The following is an 18,365-nucleotide window of genomic DNA, read 5'->3' as shown; positions in this document are numbered from 1 at the left end:
ATAGCCTTTATTATTATTTATGTTAATATTATTGACATTGATGGCTAGGTAGGCCTTTAGAGGAAAGGTTCTAGGCAGAAGGGAACAGCATAAGCCAAATCACAAAATATAAAGAACAGTAGTGCTTTAGTCATTATTAGTAGAGGGGAACAGGCTAAGACTAGAACAGCACTTTGTACAGAAGGTATTGCACAAGCTGTGGGGACCAAGGTAGCGAGTTTGGTCTTGATTTAATAGATGAGTTTTTAGGAAGATTTATTTTAAAGATTTGCATGATGGAAAAGAACAGGGATGGAGACTAATGAAATAAAACAACCACTTATAACTCTATGGCAGGTACCACCCTGAAGGATTTGTATGCCTTATCTCCTTTAGCCCTCTCTACGACCCTATGAAGTACTTGTATCCCTATTTTAGAGTGAGGAATTTAACTGAGATTATACTGCCTGCAGGTGCCATATTTGGGGATTTGATCATTCTTAATCACTCCATAACTATGAGACCATTTAGAAGGCCACAGTGTAGTTTGCAGTTTTGACTATTATAAATTAACAAATTGCTATTTTATTTTGGATCCACTTAGAGAAAAGTATATTTGTTAGCTTCTCTAGAAGCCCATAAGCCTCAGAGAAAATTTCAGACTCCTTAAAATAACACTACTTTTAAGAATAGAAGAAATATAAAAGTTTAGAGGGGGGAAATGCCAGTTACTGTTTAAGATCTGACCAGAAGGGCTGCTGTAAATATTAATGTTAGAATGGGCTTCAGAAGTCAGATAGATGAGAACTTTTATTTTACAGATGAGGAAACTGAGGTTCAAGGTCATAGATCACTAATAAAATATGCTATTGTAATATTTAAACTGTGCTTATGTCTTACAAGATTGAGGTATTCTGCCAATAAAATTGAATTGCGGTGATCTTTTCCAAAATTGTAGAAAATAATAATATACTCTTCTCACCTTAAAATTGTTTATAAATGTTTTATACATTGATTACTGCAATAAATATTCATGAAAAACTTAGCAACAATCTAAGAATAATTACTTGTTCAATAACTTAGGGGTTTTTTTCCTATCTGTGAACTTACAGTTTTATTTCATATAGTCAATTTTTACTTAATGAAATTTCTTAATTCCTGTGGTGTTATAATATACTACTAAGGCATGCATGCTAAGTCACTTTAGTCATGTCCAACTCTTTGTGACCCTGTGAGCCATAACCCTCCAGGCTTCTCTGTCCGTGAGATTCTCCAGGCAAGAATACTGGAGTGGGTTGCCATGCCCTCCCCCAGGGCATCTTCCCGACCCAGGGATCGAATCCATGTCTCTTAGTCTCCTGCACTGGCACGTGGGTTCTTTACCTCTAACACCACCGGGGAAGCCCCATACTACTAAGGCATCAACCCTCAAGTACTCTGCCTGCTAAAAACGTGAGAACCATTGCCTTATAATACATGGTCTCTTAGATTTATCAGCTAATGCCTTAAATTAAAAATGCTTTTCTCCTAAGTTTATAAATAAAGCACTGCTTCACTCAAATGAAAGCTTGCTTACATCAGAAACATTTTCTTTTTTGGTACAATGGCTGAATTAATACTTAAATACGTATATTTTATATGGGAGATTTACAATTGCAGTTGACTACAGTGTACTTCTGTACTGGGCTGGGAAAGATTGAGGCCAGGAGGAGAAGGGAGCAACAGGATGAGATGGTTGGATGGCATCACTGATTCAATGGACATGAGTCTGAGCAAACTCTGGGAGATAATGAAGGACCGGGAAGCCCGTGTGCTATATAGTCCATGGGGTCGCAGAGAGTCGGACACAACTGAGCAACTGAACTGAACAGTGTACTTCAGTATTATCTGAGCTAAAAACTATTGAATACTCATACCTAATTAACTTGAATATCTATTTTTAAAAATCATTTGAATATATATTTACACTTAAACTGGGTTAACTACCAAAAATTGAAAAGAAGCATTTACAAATCAGCTTTGTATATTTTTAAATAGGCATTGTTTTATTTTTTAATGGCTAACCTAGAATTAAGAGTTGCATATTCACACAGAACAGGAACATCTGGGAGAATAATTTTTAAGAGCTGAGCCCTGCTGAATAACATTCTCTGGCTTCCTCTGTTGACATACAATATCTTTGAAGTAAGCTCTGATGGCTGCCAGTAACCAGAAAGTTAAGGAGAGCTAGATGTTGATGAATCCTACCCCAGACAGCTGCCTGTCTCAGTGGAAGATTTTGTCGTTGTTGTTGTCACAGCTTCAATTCAGTTCAGTTTAGTTCAGTTGCTCAATCGTGTCCGACTGTTTGCAACCCCATGAATCGCAGCACGCCAGGCCTCCCTGTGTATCACCAACTTCCGGAGTTTACCCAAACTCATATCCATCGAGTCCGTCATGCCATCCAAGCATGACGAATGATGAGAATCTTCTGTTGTCCCCTTCTCCTCCTGCCTGCAATCCCTCCCAGCATCAGAGTCTTTTCCAATGAGTCAACTCTTTGCATGAGGTGGCCAAAGTATTGGAGTTTCAGCTTTATCATCACAGTCCTTCCAGTGAACACCCAGGACTGATCTCCTTTAGAATGGGCTGGTTGGATCTCCTTGCAGTCCAAGGGACTCTCAAGAGTTTTCTCCAACACCACAGTTCAAAAGCATCAATTCTTCGGCGCTCAGCCTTCTTCATAGTCCAACTCTCACATCCATGCATGACTACCGGAAAAACCATAGCCTTGACTAGACGGACCTTTGTTGGCAAAGTAATGTTTCTGCTTTTTAATATGCTATCTAGGTTGGTCATAACTTTCCTTCCAAGGAGTAAGCGTCTTTTAATTTCATGGCTGCAATCACCATCTGCAGTGATTTTGGAGCCCCAAAAAATAAAGTCTGACACTGTTTCCACTGTTTCCCCCTCTATTTCCCATGAAGTGATGGGATCAGATGCCGTGATCTTAATTTTCTGAATGTTGAGCTTTAAGCCAACTTTTTCACTCTCCTCTTTCACTTTTATCAAGAGGCTTTTGAGTTCCTCTTCACTTTCTGCCATAAGGGTGGTGTCATCTGCGTATCTGAGGTTATTGATATTTCTCCTGGCAATCTTGATTCCAGCTTGTGCTTCTTCCAGCCTAGCGTTTCTCATGATGTACTCTGCATATAAGTTAAGTCCAAGCACATATAAATTTTCAGACTGTGTTAAGAATAGCACCACAGCTTTCAGTGGCTATGAAGCTGGGCATATCCCAGCCAGGAGTAGGACGTCAGATCTAATTGTCCTTTCAGCTTTTCAACCCTCCCTTGAAGCCCCTCAATAAAATGGTTTGATTAAAAAAAAAAGAATAGTACCACAAGATATACTTTACTGGAATATATGGATCTATATTCTTATGGAAATCATAGTTCATAACACTGAGAATTTTTTTGTAAAAGATGGACAGTTTGACATGTATGACCTGTAGAAGAATTATTCTCTTTTTGTAAAATCTTAATAAAATTAGACTATGGAAATGTACTTTCCTTTTTCAAATCAGAAGTTATAAGCGTAATGATTGGTAATTAATTATACATGATAGGAGTAATGATATGGGCAATGGAGATTTTTATTGTTTTAGAATTTTTTTATCCCCAGAAATATCACATGCCGCTTTGCAGATGTTAACTGGCTATAGCAATTAGATCATCTGGAAAACTTAAGTTGTTTCATTATCTTTAATTTAATGAATGTTCTTATTTTTGTAATAAATTTAATAACTAAATGAAGTTAACTGTAACTTCCAGCATTCAGCAATCTTAATTTTTTTTCCCCTGCATTTCCACCTATCAGCACAGGAAGAAGTAATATGGGCTGTGAAGTCTTGACCTGTCCTACATTTTAATTAGAATAAATAGTAATAAAATATTTATCTATAAATTAGATATCTTAAGATTGAATCATTTTAAACCTAGAAATGGAAGCTGTCAATAGAAAGGAATATTATAGTAATTTATTTTCTTCTAAAGCAGAAAAAATTATACGGCAAATCTAACTTTTAAATTCAGACTTCTGTGCATAGTATAATGTTGATATATAGAGAACACAGCATTCTGGTTAAGAAAAGGTCAGTAGTTTATATTTATGGCTCTGGAAGTATATAATGGAAAAGGTGGTTTCTCATGGTAGTGACCTAAGATGTTCTAACATCAGAATCTTTCTAACATCATGACAGTTCTAACATCATAACAGTTGACCTGTATAGTTCTATGGTTTCCAAAGTGGGAAGTTCATTTTATTCTTTATTTTAAAACTGAAAAGAACTGAATTTTCCTAATACCTTTTTTAATAGCATTAAGCAAATTATTGACTCTGGGCAGGTAAGATATGTCATCTTGACTTTTTTTTCATTTCTAACATGAGAAAGAGAATACCTCTCTAACTTTCCAGAATTTGTGTATGCTGCTGCTGCTGCTGAGTCGCTTCAGTCGTGTCCGACTCTGTGCAACCCCATAGACAGTAGCCCACCAGGCTCCCCCGTCCCTGGGATTCTCCAGGCAAGAACACTGGAGTGGGTTGCCATTTCCTTCTCCAATGCATGAAAGTGAGAAGTGAAAGTGAAGTCGCTCAGTCGTGTCCGACTCTTAGCAACCCCATGGACTGCAGCCCACCAGGCTCCTCCATCCATGGGATTTTCCAGGCAAGAGTACTGGAGTGGGGTGCCATTGCCTTCTCCGGAATTTGTGTATACATCAAATTAAATAACATTTGGAAAGCCATTCTGGAACTCAAAACATTGTAAACAAATAGGTAATAATGGCACTATTTTGTGTAACTTTCAGACATTCATAGTGTGACTTTTCAGAGTGGAAAAGTTGTGTTTACATTTGTAATGTCTTTTCCTAGGACTTTTTCAAGCAGTTTACTTTTATTGTCTATTTCCTGTCTTCTTCCCCCAGTCAGGCTTTGATTAATCTTTCCTTCATTAGTGTTTTCTATATGCCAGACAGTATGGAAAGTATGAGGGTTCTAAGTCTGCACCTTTGAGAAACTCATAATCAAGTAGCAGAGAAACATATGTTTTTGTAATTATATCACCACTCCAAAAATCCCCAAATCATGGTTTAGACAAAACTATAGTGAGTTTCAATTATCTGGAGCAACACTATCAAATAGAACTTCCTGCAGTGGTGAAAATGTAGCAATCAATAATTGTATGTGGCTGTTGGGCTCTTGAATATGGCTAGAATGACTGTAGAACTGAATATTTTAATTAATTTAAACTTAAATAGCTGCATATAGAGTGAGCTAATTGCTCTCCTGTGCTAGTGGCTGACAAACAGTGCTAACAAGCCACTGACTGGTTGTCCTGAATCGTGTGAGGGGAGCAAGTCTGCAAATAGGTTAATCGGCCCCTGATAATTTAGAGTTGAAAATACACTGTGCAATAATTCTACTCATTCTATTGAGAATTTTTTTATTGTTTTTTTCCTCATAACATTGCAGTTTGGACCAGAAAATCCCTTCAGAACCCAGCAAATGGCTGCCCCTAGAAATATGCTTTCTGGATATGCTGAACCAGCCCATATCAATGATTTTATGTTTGAACAGCAAAGAAGAACTTTTGCCACTTATGGTAAGGTGATAAGAGAGTTCAAGTTAAACCTTATTAGAAATGATGTGTGTGTGTGTGTGTGTGTGTGTGTAATAATCAATTTTATCTTCTGGCTTTTTAAATTTATTAATCTGGATGCCTTAAAAGGGTAATGTGTTTTCTTATACATATCTGTAAATATACAGATGGGAAGGCGCACTAGTGTTTTTAGCTGTCATTCTAAACCTGCTCTGATTTCTGAATACTAGAAATATTCTGCAGTCTTAAAAACAGAATGTTTTCTGTTCTACTTTTTGATAGCACTTCTTACTGAATGACTGTTATATGCAGATTGCTATTGAAATTGGTTAATAACAGGATAGACTGAAGAGTATTCTTGCCTGGAGAATCCCATGGACAGAGGAGCCTGGCAGGCTGCAGTCCATAGGGTCGCAAGAGTTGGACAGGACTTAGCGACTAAAGAGGGAGAGAGTCTTAAGAGTTATATTTTAATTTTTTTATGTACTGGTTGACTTCACTCTCTTTCTCAAATCTTCTCTCTGAAAAGTTTTCTGTTGATTACTGAGGGATATCAAGAAATGGAATGGCTACAAGTTAACGTGTATACAAAGCTGGGAATCCCCTCTGAAAGAAGATGGTCTTTATAATATTGTCCTTGTTGTTGGTTCTACAGAACAGAAGTCTGGTCACTTATATCAGATTTGTTCATATTTGGTGGTGCATTTTCTTTCTCTTCATATAATCTACATGTGTAGGTTGAGAGATACATTGATCACCTTCTGCTTTGAAGAACTTTTTGGTAGAGTGATTAAGCAAAGTAACTGAGAATGTTTTTATGCCTGTTGTAGTTGTAATCTTTTTCTGTCCTATCTGCCATTAACTTCCATTATTTTAAGGGAGGGCCCCACAAAAGTTAAGAAAGCAGTATCATGTGAAATATGTATGCAGTGATGCTTTTTAATAATAGTTGTTTTCACTAAAAAATGACATAAATTTTAAACATTTAGGAAAGAGGGAAAAAAGGTTACCTATAACCCTACCATACTGATATGCCTACTTTTAGTGAAATTTATTCCTCCAAGTCTTTTTTATTATACATATTTTGTATTATAGAGCTATAATCCTTCTAAACTGAAAATTTTGCAGCTTTTTTAAAATCAGTATTCTGTCATAAGCATTTTTCAGTGTTACTTTATGATCTCAAAGCTTATTATTTTTAAGAGCTATGTAATACCCTCTGATTGGTTTTATCTCAATTTACGTAATTATTCTAATATTGGAAAGGGTTTCTTTTTTTTTCTAGTTTTTAAAGAGTGATGTAAACTGATTCACTGAATTAGTTTAGAGGTTTAGTACATATAGTCTTAGTTGTTTATCCACAATATATTGGAAACTGGTTGTAAAAAAGATCGTCATATATTAAATTATATTTCACCAAGCCAGGTGACAAAATTCATAGCGAAAGACTCTATACCTCTAAAATCTCCAAAAAGAGTTCAATAACACTTCCAGTCCAACAAAATAAATGCATTGTACCCATTGCTTACATATAAGAGATTCCATGTAAACCTAAAATATATGTGCAGTACATAAAAATCAACCCTGTTACATCATGAATTTATTATATCCTAGCCTATAATGAAACAAACTTATAAAGATTTTGCATATTTTTTTTAGACTTTAGAAAGAAGGGCCTTAAGCAATAGCTTAGATAGTTTAAATCTTTAAACAAGTAAAAGTCAGTGCAGATACCTACAAAGTTCATACAGATACCTACTTTTCTTAAGCTATCCTATAGCAAGAGTAAGCATTTAGAGCTATTCAGTTGGCTTTAGGCCTAGATTCAGAAATAGCTTATTTGGGGGGAAAAAAATAGCTGATTTTTTTTTTTTTTTGCCTCTTCCATCAAGAGAGAGTGGGCTAGGACACAGAATGAACTATTTAGTGGGTTAAAGACATAAAAAGTGAATGTGGGATATACTATGTTAGGCAGCCTGGAGTAAAAAAGTAGCCTCTTGCAAACTAAGAAATGTATGGTCTTATGGAAATCTTAGAACTGAGCACCATTTATTTGAACTTAAACTAGTAAACAAGTTAACCAACCTCAGGTTTAGCAGCCTTTTTTTTTTTTCCCCTCCAGGTAATAAGCAAGTATAACTTTGTGTTAATTTAAAAGTTTTATCATTTTTTCATGAAAAATTCTTGTCTAGCTCCAGATCCTATCTACTTGTTTCTTCTCACTCTTATATATGGAATGTAAAGCTACAGACCTTTCTGTTACCTTCTCCAATGTGCTTAGTACCAGGGAGCAAACCTTCCTGAGACCTTGTACTAGTGTTACATGAGACATGAAGGAGATGGCACAGGAATTCAGCATTACCCAAGTCTCATACTTATCACTCTGTAACTCTGCTGTGATACAGAACAAACATTAACCCTACATTTCTTCCCATTTTTAAACGGTTGTAGCAGTGTTGTAATCTAAGTGTATTATTTTATCTAGTTTATCACAGCCACCTTTACTCCTTATCTGAGAAGATAGTCTCATTTATTGTATCGTCCCACTCACTTATGCTACTGTTTTGTTTTTAGCTCCCATTTTTGGTGTTTATCTGAGTTCTTAGTCTCTCAGTGGTTTGTGTGAATTCTTTTGTCCTATTCTTCCTTTTCTTCTTGGCTTCCTAGCCTGTTCCTTCAGGTTAATGATTCTGAATAGAAACATGGCCCACGAAGAATTGGTCCTCAGAGTATGAGTGGACAGTTGAATGTGATAAAGTGATAACTCTTTTGGAGATAAGCTCAGAGAGATCCAACACAATGAAGGCCTTTAAAATTATCTTGAGCTGCCCGTCACAGGCAACTTTACAATTGAAAATTTGGTTTGCTTTTGATAGAATTATTGTTATGTACATCTTGATGATAAAAGAAGCTGTGACACTTTCAGAAAATAAGGAAGAAATAAAGTCACAAGAAGACAAACAAAAGAAGCTGTTTTCAACATCTTGGGAAGGAAAATGTAAAATGAGTAAATGTGCATAGAATTAAAATGAATTGTAAATGGGAAAAAAATGGAATCAGTAATTTGTACTTTTTTCCTTTCAGGTTATGCATTGGACCCTTCATTAGATAATCATCAAGTGTCTACTAAGTATATTGGTTCTGTAGAAGAAGCTGAAAAAAATCAAGGTAACTTATTTGAAATATTTAATATCAAATATACATAACTATACTTATTGTTTGTAAGTTGACTTTGGAAAGTAGGGAAAGAACTAGTATTTAATTTAACTCCTGATTTTTTTAAACTTGAGACAGTAGAGTGATATAGTTTAGAGCAATGTATTTATATAGTTAGTGTAGAGCTTGCTTTTGCTCCTTACTAGGTGTGCAGCCTTGTAGGGAAGATAGTCATACCTATGGCAGGGAGGGTGAGTTCTTGGCACAGTGCCAACATTGTAGAAATCATTTAAGAAATGAAAATGAATGTATAACTAATTTTAGCAATTTATTTCTCAACACTAATGTAAAGCTCCATTTTAACAGAGCAGAAAAAAATATCATTGTGCATATCTGTGGAAATTGCCTTTAAGGGTTGCTTTGAAGCCGAGTTTGAATATGTGTTTTAAAACATATGTTTGTGCCTGTGTTCATTTTGTACTTACTATAAGACAAAGCATCATACTCTAAATGTTAACTTGCCACAAAGCTCATCAGCCCCTTGGAATCTTATACATACAATGTTGGATAGAAAAAGAATATGCTATTTGTATGAGGGCACTTAGTAACTCTATAGCCTATATGATCAAGCTGCCTTTGGTTTATGAGCTAGATTGTTGTAAAAATAGGATGTTAACAACCTTTTGTTATAACACAGCCTAAAGGAAACTGATTTGAATTAATATAGGTAAGTTTTTCTCTTTGTTAGACCTCTACAAGTTACATCTTTATGTAGCTAAATTCTCAGTTAACAGTGAAATTTTGACTATGGCTCTGGTAAACCTTTCTTTTTCCAATTTAATGACTACACACAGCATGCCACTTTCTATTGATCAAATGAGAATCCCAACTAGAAACATCCTCTTTCTTCCTGTTAAGATTTATGATATTAGAGGTCCAGTTTAGATTGAGTTCACTTGGAAGAAATACAGATTCTTGTGAAACCTTCTTTATATTGTTGTATTATAATATAGTGAAGCAAGTGAAGCAAGGAACACTTATTAATGAAATTTTATCTAATTTGGCTTTAAATTAGAAATTTGTTTATTCTTGCTTTCAGAGGTAAATTTTCCATTACTTAACATTATTAAATTGCTGTTTCTTTCAGAAAGTGGTAAAATCTACTGATAAAGGTCTGTGATTAATTAAAAAGATTGTGTACCATGGCAGGATTACATAGCTGAGTCTTTTTTTCACATATATTAGAATTTGTAAAATATTGCAGTTGCAGCAGTAGAAATCTGCTTTGCCCAGAAGATTGAGTCTCTCTATATATAGCATGAGTCCATATGTCTGGATTCATATAGCTTTTATTTTGTGTTTTAAATAAATCTATGAAAATATATGTGTGTGTGTATATCTTTAGGAAATACCCATATTTGTGATTTCTTTTTAATGTAGGTTTAACTGTGTTTGAAACTGGTCAGAAGAAAATAGAAAAGAGGAAAAAATTTAAAGAAAATGATGCATCTAATATTGATGGTTTCTTGGGACCTTGGGCAAAATATGTGGACGAAAAAGATGTAGCCAAACCTTCAGAAGTAAGCTTTGACATTTTTCACTGCCAGTTCAACTGTATGCTATGTCTCAATGAAGGATATCTGTGTTAATAAATGAGGTTTCCTTAGAGAACTAAATGACTCATCAGAATTTCTCTGCCTTAGTTAACTGAGAAAATACTATAAGATTCCTTTGTTTTTCTTTGGAATAATTTTTGTTTATATTTTTCTGATTTATTTTCTTCCATAATTTTTAGCTAAAATACAGTATTGAACAATTGGTAATAAAAATCACCCTGATAATACTATTAAGGTGCCATGGAGGTTGCTTTTCTGATACCAATGTTCAGATAGTAATTACAAAATCAGCCTTTCTATGATTTTAGAATTGATGATGGGTTTATTTAATTTTTTTAAAATTTTAACAAAGTAGTATCAGATCAGATCAGTCCCTCAGTCGTGTCCGACTCTTTGCGACCCCATGAAGTGCAGTACGCCAGGCCTCCCTGTCCATCACCAACTCCCGGAGTTCACTGAGACTCACGTCCATCAAGTCAGTGATGCCATCCAGCCATCTCATCCTCTGTCATCCCCTTCTCCTCTTGCCCCCAATCCCTCCCAGCATCAGAGTCTTTTCCAATGAGTCAACTGTTTGCATGAGGTGGCCAAAGTACTGGAGTTTCAGCTTTAGCATCATTCCTTCCAAAGAAATCCCAGGGCTGATCTCCTTCAGAATGGACTGGTTGGATCTCCTTGCAGTCCAAGGGACTCTCAAGAGTCTTCTCCAACACCACAGTTCAAAAGCATCAATTCTTCGGCGCTCAGCCTTCTTCACAGTCCAACTCTCACATCCATACATGACCACAGGAAAAACCATAGCCTTGACTAGACGAACCTTTGTTGGCAAAGTAATGTCTCTGCTTTTGAATATGCTATCTAGGTTGGTCATAACTTTCCTTCCAAGGAGTAAGCGTCTTTTAATTTCATGGCTGCAGTCACCATCTGCAGTGATTTTGGAGCCCAGAAAAATAAAGTCTGACACTGTTTCCACTGTTTCCCCCTCTATTTCCCATGAAGTGATGGGACTGGATGCCATGATCTTCGTTTTCTGAATGTTGAGCTTTAAGCCAACTTTTTCACTCTCCACTTTCACTTTCATCAAGAGGCTTTTTAGTTCCTCTTCACTTTCTGCCATAAGGGTGGTGTCATCTGCATATCTGAGGTTATTGATATTTCTCCTGGCAATCTTGATTCCAGCTTGTGTTTCTTCCAGTCCAGCATTTCTCATGATGTACTCTGCATAGAAGTTAAATAAGCAGGGTGACAATATACAGCCTTGATGTACTCCTTTTCCTATTTGGAGCCAGTCTGTTGTTCCATGTCCAGTTCTAACTGTTGCTTCCTGACCTACATACAAATTTCTCAAGAGGCAGATCAGATGGTCTGGTATTCCCATCTCTTTCAGAATTTTCCACAGTTTATTGTGATCCACAGAGTCAAAGGCTTTGGCATAGTCAATAAAGCAGAAAAAGATGTTTTTCTGGAACTCTCTTGCTTTTTCCAGTAGTATATCTATATATGTGTTCTTCATAATACTATGAAATGTATAAAGTAAAACTATAAAACCCTACCTTGCCCTCTCCACCTCCTAATCCTACTGTCTCTATGAGCCAGTCCCTATTCTAGGTCTTAGGGATACAGCAATGAACAAGATTAAGAGAAAATCCTGTCCTCAGGATGCTTACTTTCTATCTCTATCTCATATCCAATTATCTCAGTAATACACATATGCTGCTCTTTATTTATTTTGACTTCTCAGTTACTATAAGGATTTATTACTACCCTATCTTCCTTTTGGATCTTCCCTGGTGGCTCAGATCGTAAAGTGTCTGCCTACAATGCGGGAGACCTGGGTTCAATACCTGGGTCGGATAGATCTCCTGGAGAAGGAAATGGCAACCCACTCCAGTATTCTTACCTGGAAAATCCCATGGACGGAGGAACCTGGTTAGGCTACAGTCCATGGGGTCGCAAAGAGTCAGACACAACGATTTCACTCACTTTATCTTCCTTTTGGGCTTCCTTCATGGCAGAATCTGGTAAAAAAAATATATATATATCTGCCTGCAATGCAAGAGACCCAGGTTTGATCCCTGGGTTGAGGAGATGCCCTAGAGAAGGAAATAGCAACCCACTCCAATATTCTTGCCTGGGAAACCCCATGGACAGAGGAGCCTGGTGGGCTACAGTTCGTGGGATCACAAAAGTTGGACATGACTTAGCGACTATCCACCACCACCCACTTCCTTTTACTGCTCTTCCCGTAAAAGTTGTGTCACAAATCTGTAGTCATTGCTTATATCCTTATGACTATTAAAATCTGTTTATGAAGAACATTGTTTACTCAAATTCACTGTATTTCTGGTATATACTAGGTATTCTAATTACCTCATTTTTTTCACTTACATAATTATCATAATACATTAAATTACTCCTAGCTGTTCTAGAAGGAGAGGTTTTGTATTAAATGAGTTTAAAAGTTCAAAAACACTGTGTGTTTAATGCCATTTTGTAATCTGCCTAAGAGTTGAGATTGTTATCCTGGGAGATATACTTGCAGCTATTGCTTCACCAAAAAAGTGCACCTCCTTGTAAAGCATTTATGATCAGCAGTGGCCAGGATGGGGTTCTGGAACATCCATTTTAAAAATTCACTCCTTAATTTCCTTAGGAAGAACAAAAAGAATTGGATGAAATTACAGCAAAGAGGCAGAAGAAAGGCAAACAGGAAGAAGAGAAACCTGGAGAGGAAAAGACAATCTTACATGGTAATATATTTTTTATGCCTCTTCTTTTTTGTGATAAACTTTCAGATATTTACTCTGTTCTCTGTTCATATATTAATTGCCTTTACTAATCAGCTACTGGGAATCATTATATTAAGAATTATATTGGACAATTTGCATCCCAAAGAAATTATAGCAAACTCCTCTGTGTTATAATTAGAGATGGCCACAGATTATTTTTTTGAATTACTAATGAATTTTTTTTAAAGATAGATAAAGGAGATTATGGTTCACAATCTGTGCTTCCCTAAGATAAAGTTGACTCTTTTTGGCATATAATTAGTACCCCAGTCATTTTAACCTTTTCTTTTTAACCAAGCCAAATTTTCTCCAGGTATGATCACAGGTATGTTACTAAAGAACACTTTTAAAGAATAAACTTTGTTTTCAGGTAAGTAGATTAGAGATTTACATGCTCATACTTATTTTGATTTGCAGAAGGAAATACATATTCACCAAAATAAATTATAAATATTCTAGACTACCTGGTTTATTACTAACTAGTTATATTGGGGAAATTATGTAGTGGTTACCAGACTATAAAGAATAATCCAGTTCAGATAGTATTGATTACTCTAATGTTATACCACTTATCAAATATATATTTAATGAGGTCATATTTAGTTTTAGTTTCTCAAGCTCTCGTTTTATCTCTAAGGAGTCTGTTTAGTACTGTGTGCTTACAGCCATAATAACAGTAACAGCCAACATTTATTGAGTGCTTATTCTGTGGAGCATGCTACTAAATGCTTTGATACATATTATACTATGTCATTTAATTCTCAGATGTGACTTCATTGTAAATCTAGTTGAAAGTAGAAAAGAGATTGGAAAAGGAACCTGGAAGGGCATAAGGGAGGAAAACAGGGAAAAGGATAGTTTATATACTTTTGTTTTAACTTCCTTTTAATCCTATTTTGCTTCTGATTCTTTGCCAGTGACTCATAATGCCCAAGTGTTATCTTTTCTTCTCTCAATAATTATACTGCAGTAGAGTCTTTTGTACACGCTACTAAAACTGGATAAAGGAAGTAAGAGCTTATTTAAAGGTTTGATATTCTCTGGAAATTTAGGGATTCCAAAATACTACCTCTGTTTGAAATAATAGCCGTGATTTCAGGCAGTTAAATTTTAGCTGTCTCTTGGTCTTAACATCATCAAAATAGTATTACCTAAATTTTAATATGCAGTGATATCCTTGTGAACCAAGTGTTTATTATTTTAAGAATATAGATTTCATAACTACAGCTTTTATTTTTTCACTGCTTTCTTTTGCCTTCTTGTTTCAGTTAAAGAAATGTATGACTATCAAGGCAGGTCCTATCTTCACATACCTCAGGATGTTGGTGTTAATCTGCGGTCAACTGTGCCACCTGAGAAATGTTATCTTCCCAAAAAACAAATTCATGTGTGGTCTGGACACACAAAGGTAAATGAATTAGTTGTTTTTATTTGTTGTAATGCATTAATATAACAGTGAAGCCAACATAAATCTTCAGCTGTTGATGTGGGACATTCAGTATTTCTAGTGAAGATGTAGAGAAGGGAGATAGAGCAAGGAAGTCATTAAAGATAAACTGGAGTCACTTTGGAGGTACTAACACATGTGAGTCACAAGTGAGTACTCAGTCTTCAGGGTCATCTGATTGGGTCATGACATAAGCATTCATGATTTGGTGTCTTACCCCCTTATGTTAGCCCAGGCCTTCGCTTCCAAGTTCCTGCCATTATCTGCTTCCTGTTGGGCACCAATTCAGTGAGTAGTGGGCTGATACTAGCACCAAAGTCGCAGTAATTTTGCCTTAGCTCTTAGGGTTATCACACTTCAAAGATTAGATGCTCCCTGGTGTATACACTATGATAATACTTAAAGTAATGCAGAGACAAGGCACTTGAAAACTTTGATGTTACTATTCTTTGTCATATTCACTATTCCAACTGATAATTTCCAGCTCTTAGCAAAGAAGAAAGGAACTAAGTAAAAGAAGGAAGAGGAGCGAGGGCATGAGCAACATGATTGACTCAGAATTCCCCTGGGTGAGGGAGCCACTGATGAAGGTTCAAAAAGGCTTGAAAAGCTTAGTGTCAATAAGGGCTGCTCTTAGAATACTTCTGAAGGTTATTCCAGGGTATGAATTTTAAAATGAAAAAAAAATAGTAAATTATGTGGTTTAAAAATACACTGTCTTTCCCTTTTGTTTAATTTTAGCTGAGCTTTGGAATGCTTCTGATTGATAACTGCAATACCTTTTTACAGGGCGTCAGTGCAGTCAGATTGTTTCCTCTCTCTGGCCATTTGTTGCTGTCTTGTTCCATGGACTGTAAAATTAAGGTGAGTTTTCAGTAATAGAGTAGAAGTGCTACAAAGCTAGTGCTTTGGTTAAATCTATTTGGTTAATTATAAATAGATCTGAGTTTGTTAGGCAATTAGAGGCTAATTATTTTCTCTTAAGCCCTGTGAATGCAGCAGTTTATGCAGCATGTTTATGAAACATGTTGATTCAGATATGGCTTTGTAGTCCAATTGGCTAGGCTCTTTGTAAGCTTAGATAGCTGATTAGAACATAATCACTCACGTTAGCTTTAGGCACATGAATATTTAATCACCAATAATGCATTTTTATAGAGGTGTTGGATATGTAACGGAGTTCATTTGTTTCTCAGTACCTTAGAGGTAGAGAGGATATCTGATAGAAATCCCATTTTTAGAGAGTAAATAATATAATTCACTTTTTTGTTCTTCCAAATGCTGGTAGCAGAATTGCTCCCAGCCTCTTCTCCCACTTTATATAGTCTTGGGAAGGTCTACCTTAGTTGATGTTCAGCAATAGTGTGAGGTAGAAAAAAAACTCAGTTGCCAATACATGTCAATTTGATATGGGAAAAGCCTTTTAAAAACTTAAATCTGGTCGAATGGTTTTTATCTTTTATATGTCTTCTGTGTCCAGATCATTATACTGGTCAATAAATATCAACCCTATAGTGGTCTTGGAAAGTTGATTCATGAAAATTTTATCCTTTGTAAATAATTCATGGGTAGTAACAATATATTAATATAAAGGGAGCATTTTTTTATGAGAGCAACAATTTAGGCATTTGTCTTGACTTAGTGGTTTAAAATGACAAACCAGCAGCTTGGAGTAGCAAGACTCATTTCCTTTAACTTTCAAATTATACAGACTATGTTAATTGAGATTAAAGCCTTCTATTTGCCTAGTTAGACCAGCATAGAATTCAGTTGAGTTCATGTCTAGGTACACTTTTTGTACATTTATTAGGTACCTATTATTTACAAGGGACTGAGGATAAAAAATTACTTTGGCACTGTCCCTGCTGTTATGGTGATCATTTCATTATGTTGTAAATGATCCTTGTAGAGGAGGTGTTCTGATTTCAGAGAGGAGGCATACTCCAACAGGAAGTGTAAGTAAGGGATGGGTTGGGGGGAGTGGACACAGGGAGTAGAGTATGTCTGAGAGGAGTAAATAGAATGCATCGGTATTGTGTGTGCTGAAAACTGCAGGTTCTGAGAGGCATAGAGTGACTACAGTCATAACAGGGAACCAGGTCCAGGCGTGTTTTCCTGGTGTGCTGCAGGAACTGAGGCTTTACCCTGCAGGCACTGGGTAGCCAGGAAGTGCTTTCTGTTTCAGATCACTAGCAGCACTGTGTAGGACTGGATTTGAGGCAGGCAAGAATAAAGGTAGTTTCAAAGCGGTTGTATTAATTCGCTGTAGATGTAATGAGATCTATGAGCTTGTTACATTTTAGTCTAGATTTTCATTTTCATAACAGCTTTTAGTATATGTGCTGCGAAAGCAAGCACTCATAACAGCTTTTATAATAGTTAATACTTCAGAAGAGTTTAAAAAAAAAAACTTTTCACTACCAAAATGTTATAACATGGCAGTTTTAATAACATTTAATTCTTTTAAAGCTAGTTTATTTATTTATTTATTTTTTTGCTTTTATTTCCAATATTCTGGGAGGTGGGTCATAGAGGATCCTGCTGTGATGTATGTCAGAGAGTGTTTTGCCTATGTTCTCCTCTAGGAGTTTTATAGTTTCTGGTCTTACGTTGAGATCTTTAATCCATTTTGAGTTTATTTTTGTATATGGTGTTAGAAAGTGTTCTAGTTTCATTCTTTTACAAGTGGTTGACCAGATTTCCCAGCACCACTTGTGAAAGAGATTGTCTTTAATCCATTGTATATTCTTGCCTCCTTTGTCAAAGATAAGGTGTCCATATGTGCGTGTTATAAAGCTAGTTTATAATATTACATAAGTAGAAACTTTTCATCACAGAAAATGTCAAATAGAGAAAAGAAGAAGAAAATGAAAAGCACCTGTATAAGTTCCATGTAAGTTAAGTTCTCTTAATTTCAGAGTTTGAAGTGTTTATACATCCATGTGCACGAGTATGTGTGTAATCCAGATAGTGTAACACAGACTAATAGCACCAAAAGTGAAAAAAACAAAAAGTGACAGTGTTCGTCACTCAGTCGTGTTCGACTCTGGCCCCCATGGACTATAACCTGCCAGGCTCCTCTCTCCATGGAATTCTCCAGGCAAGACTATTGGAAAGGGTTGCTGTTCCCTTCTTCAGGGGATCGTCCCTACCCAGGGATCAAATCCAGGTGTCCTGCATTGCAGGTGATTCTTTACCTTCTGAGGCAATAGCACCAAACAATGTGTTTAATGATATGTAATGCCTTGGTTAAGTTCCCTGTACACACACATAGCTGGCATATGACTGTTGTTAGTGGTTGAAAGTTGTCATTTTATCAAAGCCTTGTATTAAATTTAACGTTTCTATGTGTTGTTTTTTTTTTTCCCCTCTAGCTATGGGAGGTTTATGGAGACAGGCGCTGTCTGCGAACATTTATTGGTAATATTTCTTTTCTCTCTGGCTATAAATCTGTTCGGAAAGACTTTTTAAACTACAGTAACATCATCAACAGTAATTTTACTACTACTGATTTTGCTGCTGATGTGAAGGAAAGCCTTAGCAGACTTGAGTGAGTCTTGAAAGAGGGGTAAGTCTCCCATGTAAGCAAAGAACTAGGAAGAGAGAGCAACAGAAGCTGAAGCAGAAGTGATATGAGAACTGCATAGCATGAGGAATACAGTGAGCGGGGAGAAAAGCAGTGGAGATGGGCAGAGTGTGAAAGACCTTTGGTCTGTCTTGGGGGTCTTTGGAAGCCAACA

The 18,365-nt window shown here is 36.1% G+C and overlaps 1 protein-coding gene across 1 annotated transcript in view; it reads left to right on the top strand.

The window, feature by feature from the left end:
* Positions 1 to 18,365, top strand: part of CDC40 (cell division cycle 40) — a 48,089-nt gene that overhangs the window by 14,398 nt on the left and 15,326 nt on the right. Inside the window, exons 3-9 of the mRNA XM_027551222.1 lie at positions 5,491 to 5,620; positions 8,702 to 8,785; positions 10,214 to 10,353; positions 13,043 to 13,139; positions 14,447 to 14,586; positions 15,415 to 15,489; positions 18,000 to 18,045. Of these exons, the coding sequence (XP_027407023.1) occupies positions 5,491 to 5,620; positions 8,702 to 8,785; positions 10,214 to 10,353; positions 13,043 to 13,139; positions 14,447 to 14,586; positions 15,415 to 15,489; positions 18,000 to 18,045 (712 nt within the window). The remainder of the gene's footprint in view (positions 1 to 5,490; positions 5,621 to 8,701; positions 8,786 to 10,213; positions 10,354 to 13,042; positions 13,140 to 14,446; positions 14,587 to 15,414; positions 15,490 to 17,999; positions 18,046 to 18,365) is intronic.

The sequence above is a fragment of the Bos indicus x Bos taurus genome, chromosome 9 (assembly GCF_003369695.1).
Source record: "Bos indicus x Bos taurus breed Angus x Brahman F1 hybrid chromosome 9, Bos_hybrid_MaternalHap_v2.0, whole genome shotgun sequence".
Taxonomy (NCBI): domain Eukaryota; kingdom Metazoa; phylum Chordata; class Mammalia; order Artiodactyla; family Bovidae; genus Bos; species Bos indicus x Bos taurus.
Note: the sequence above shows the minus strand (reverse complement) of the source record. Positions and strands in the feature narration are given on the sequence as shown.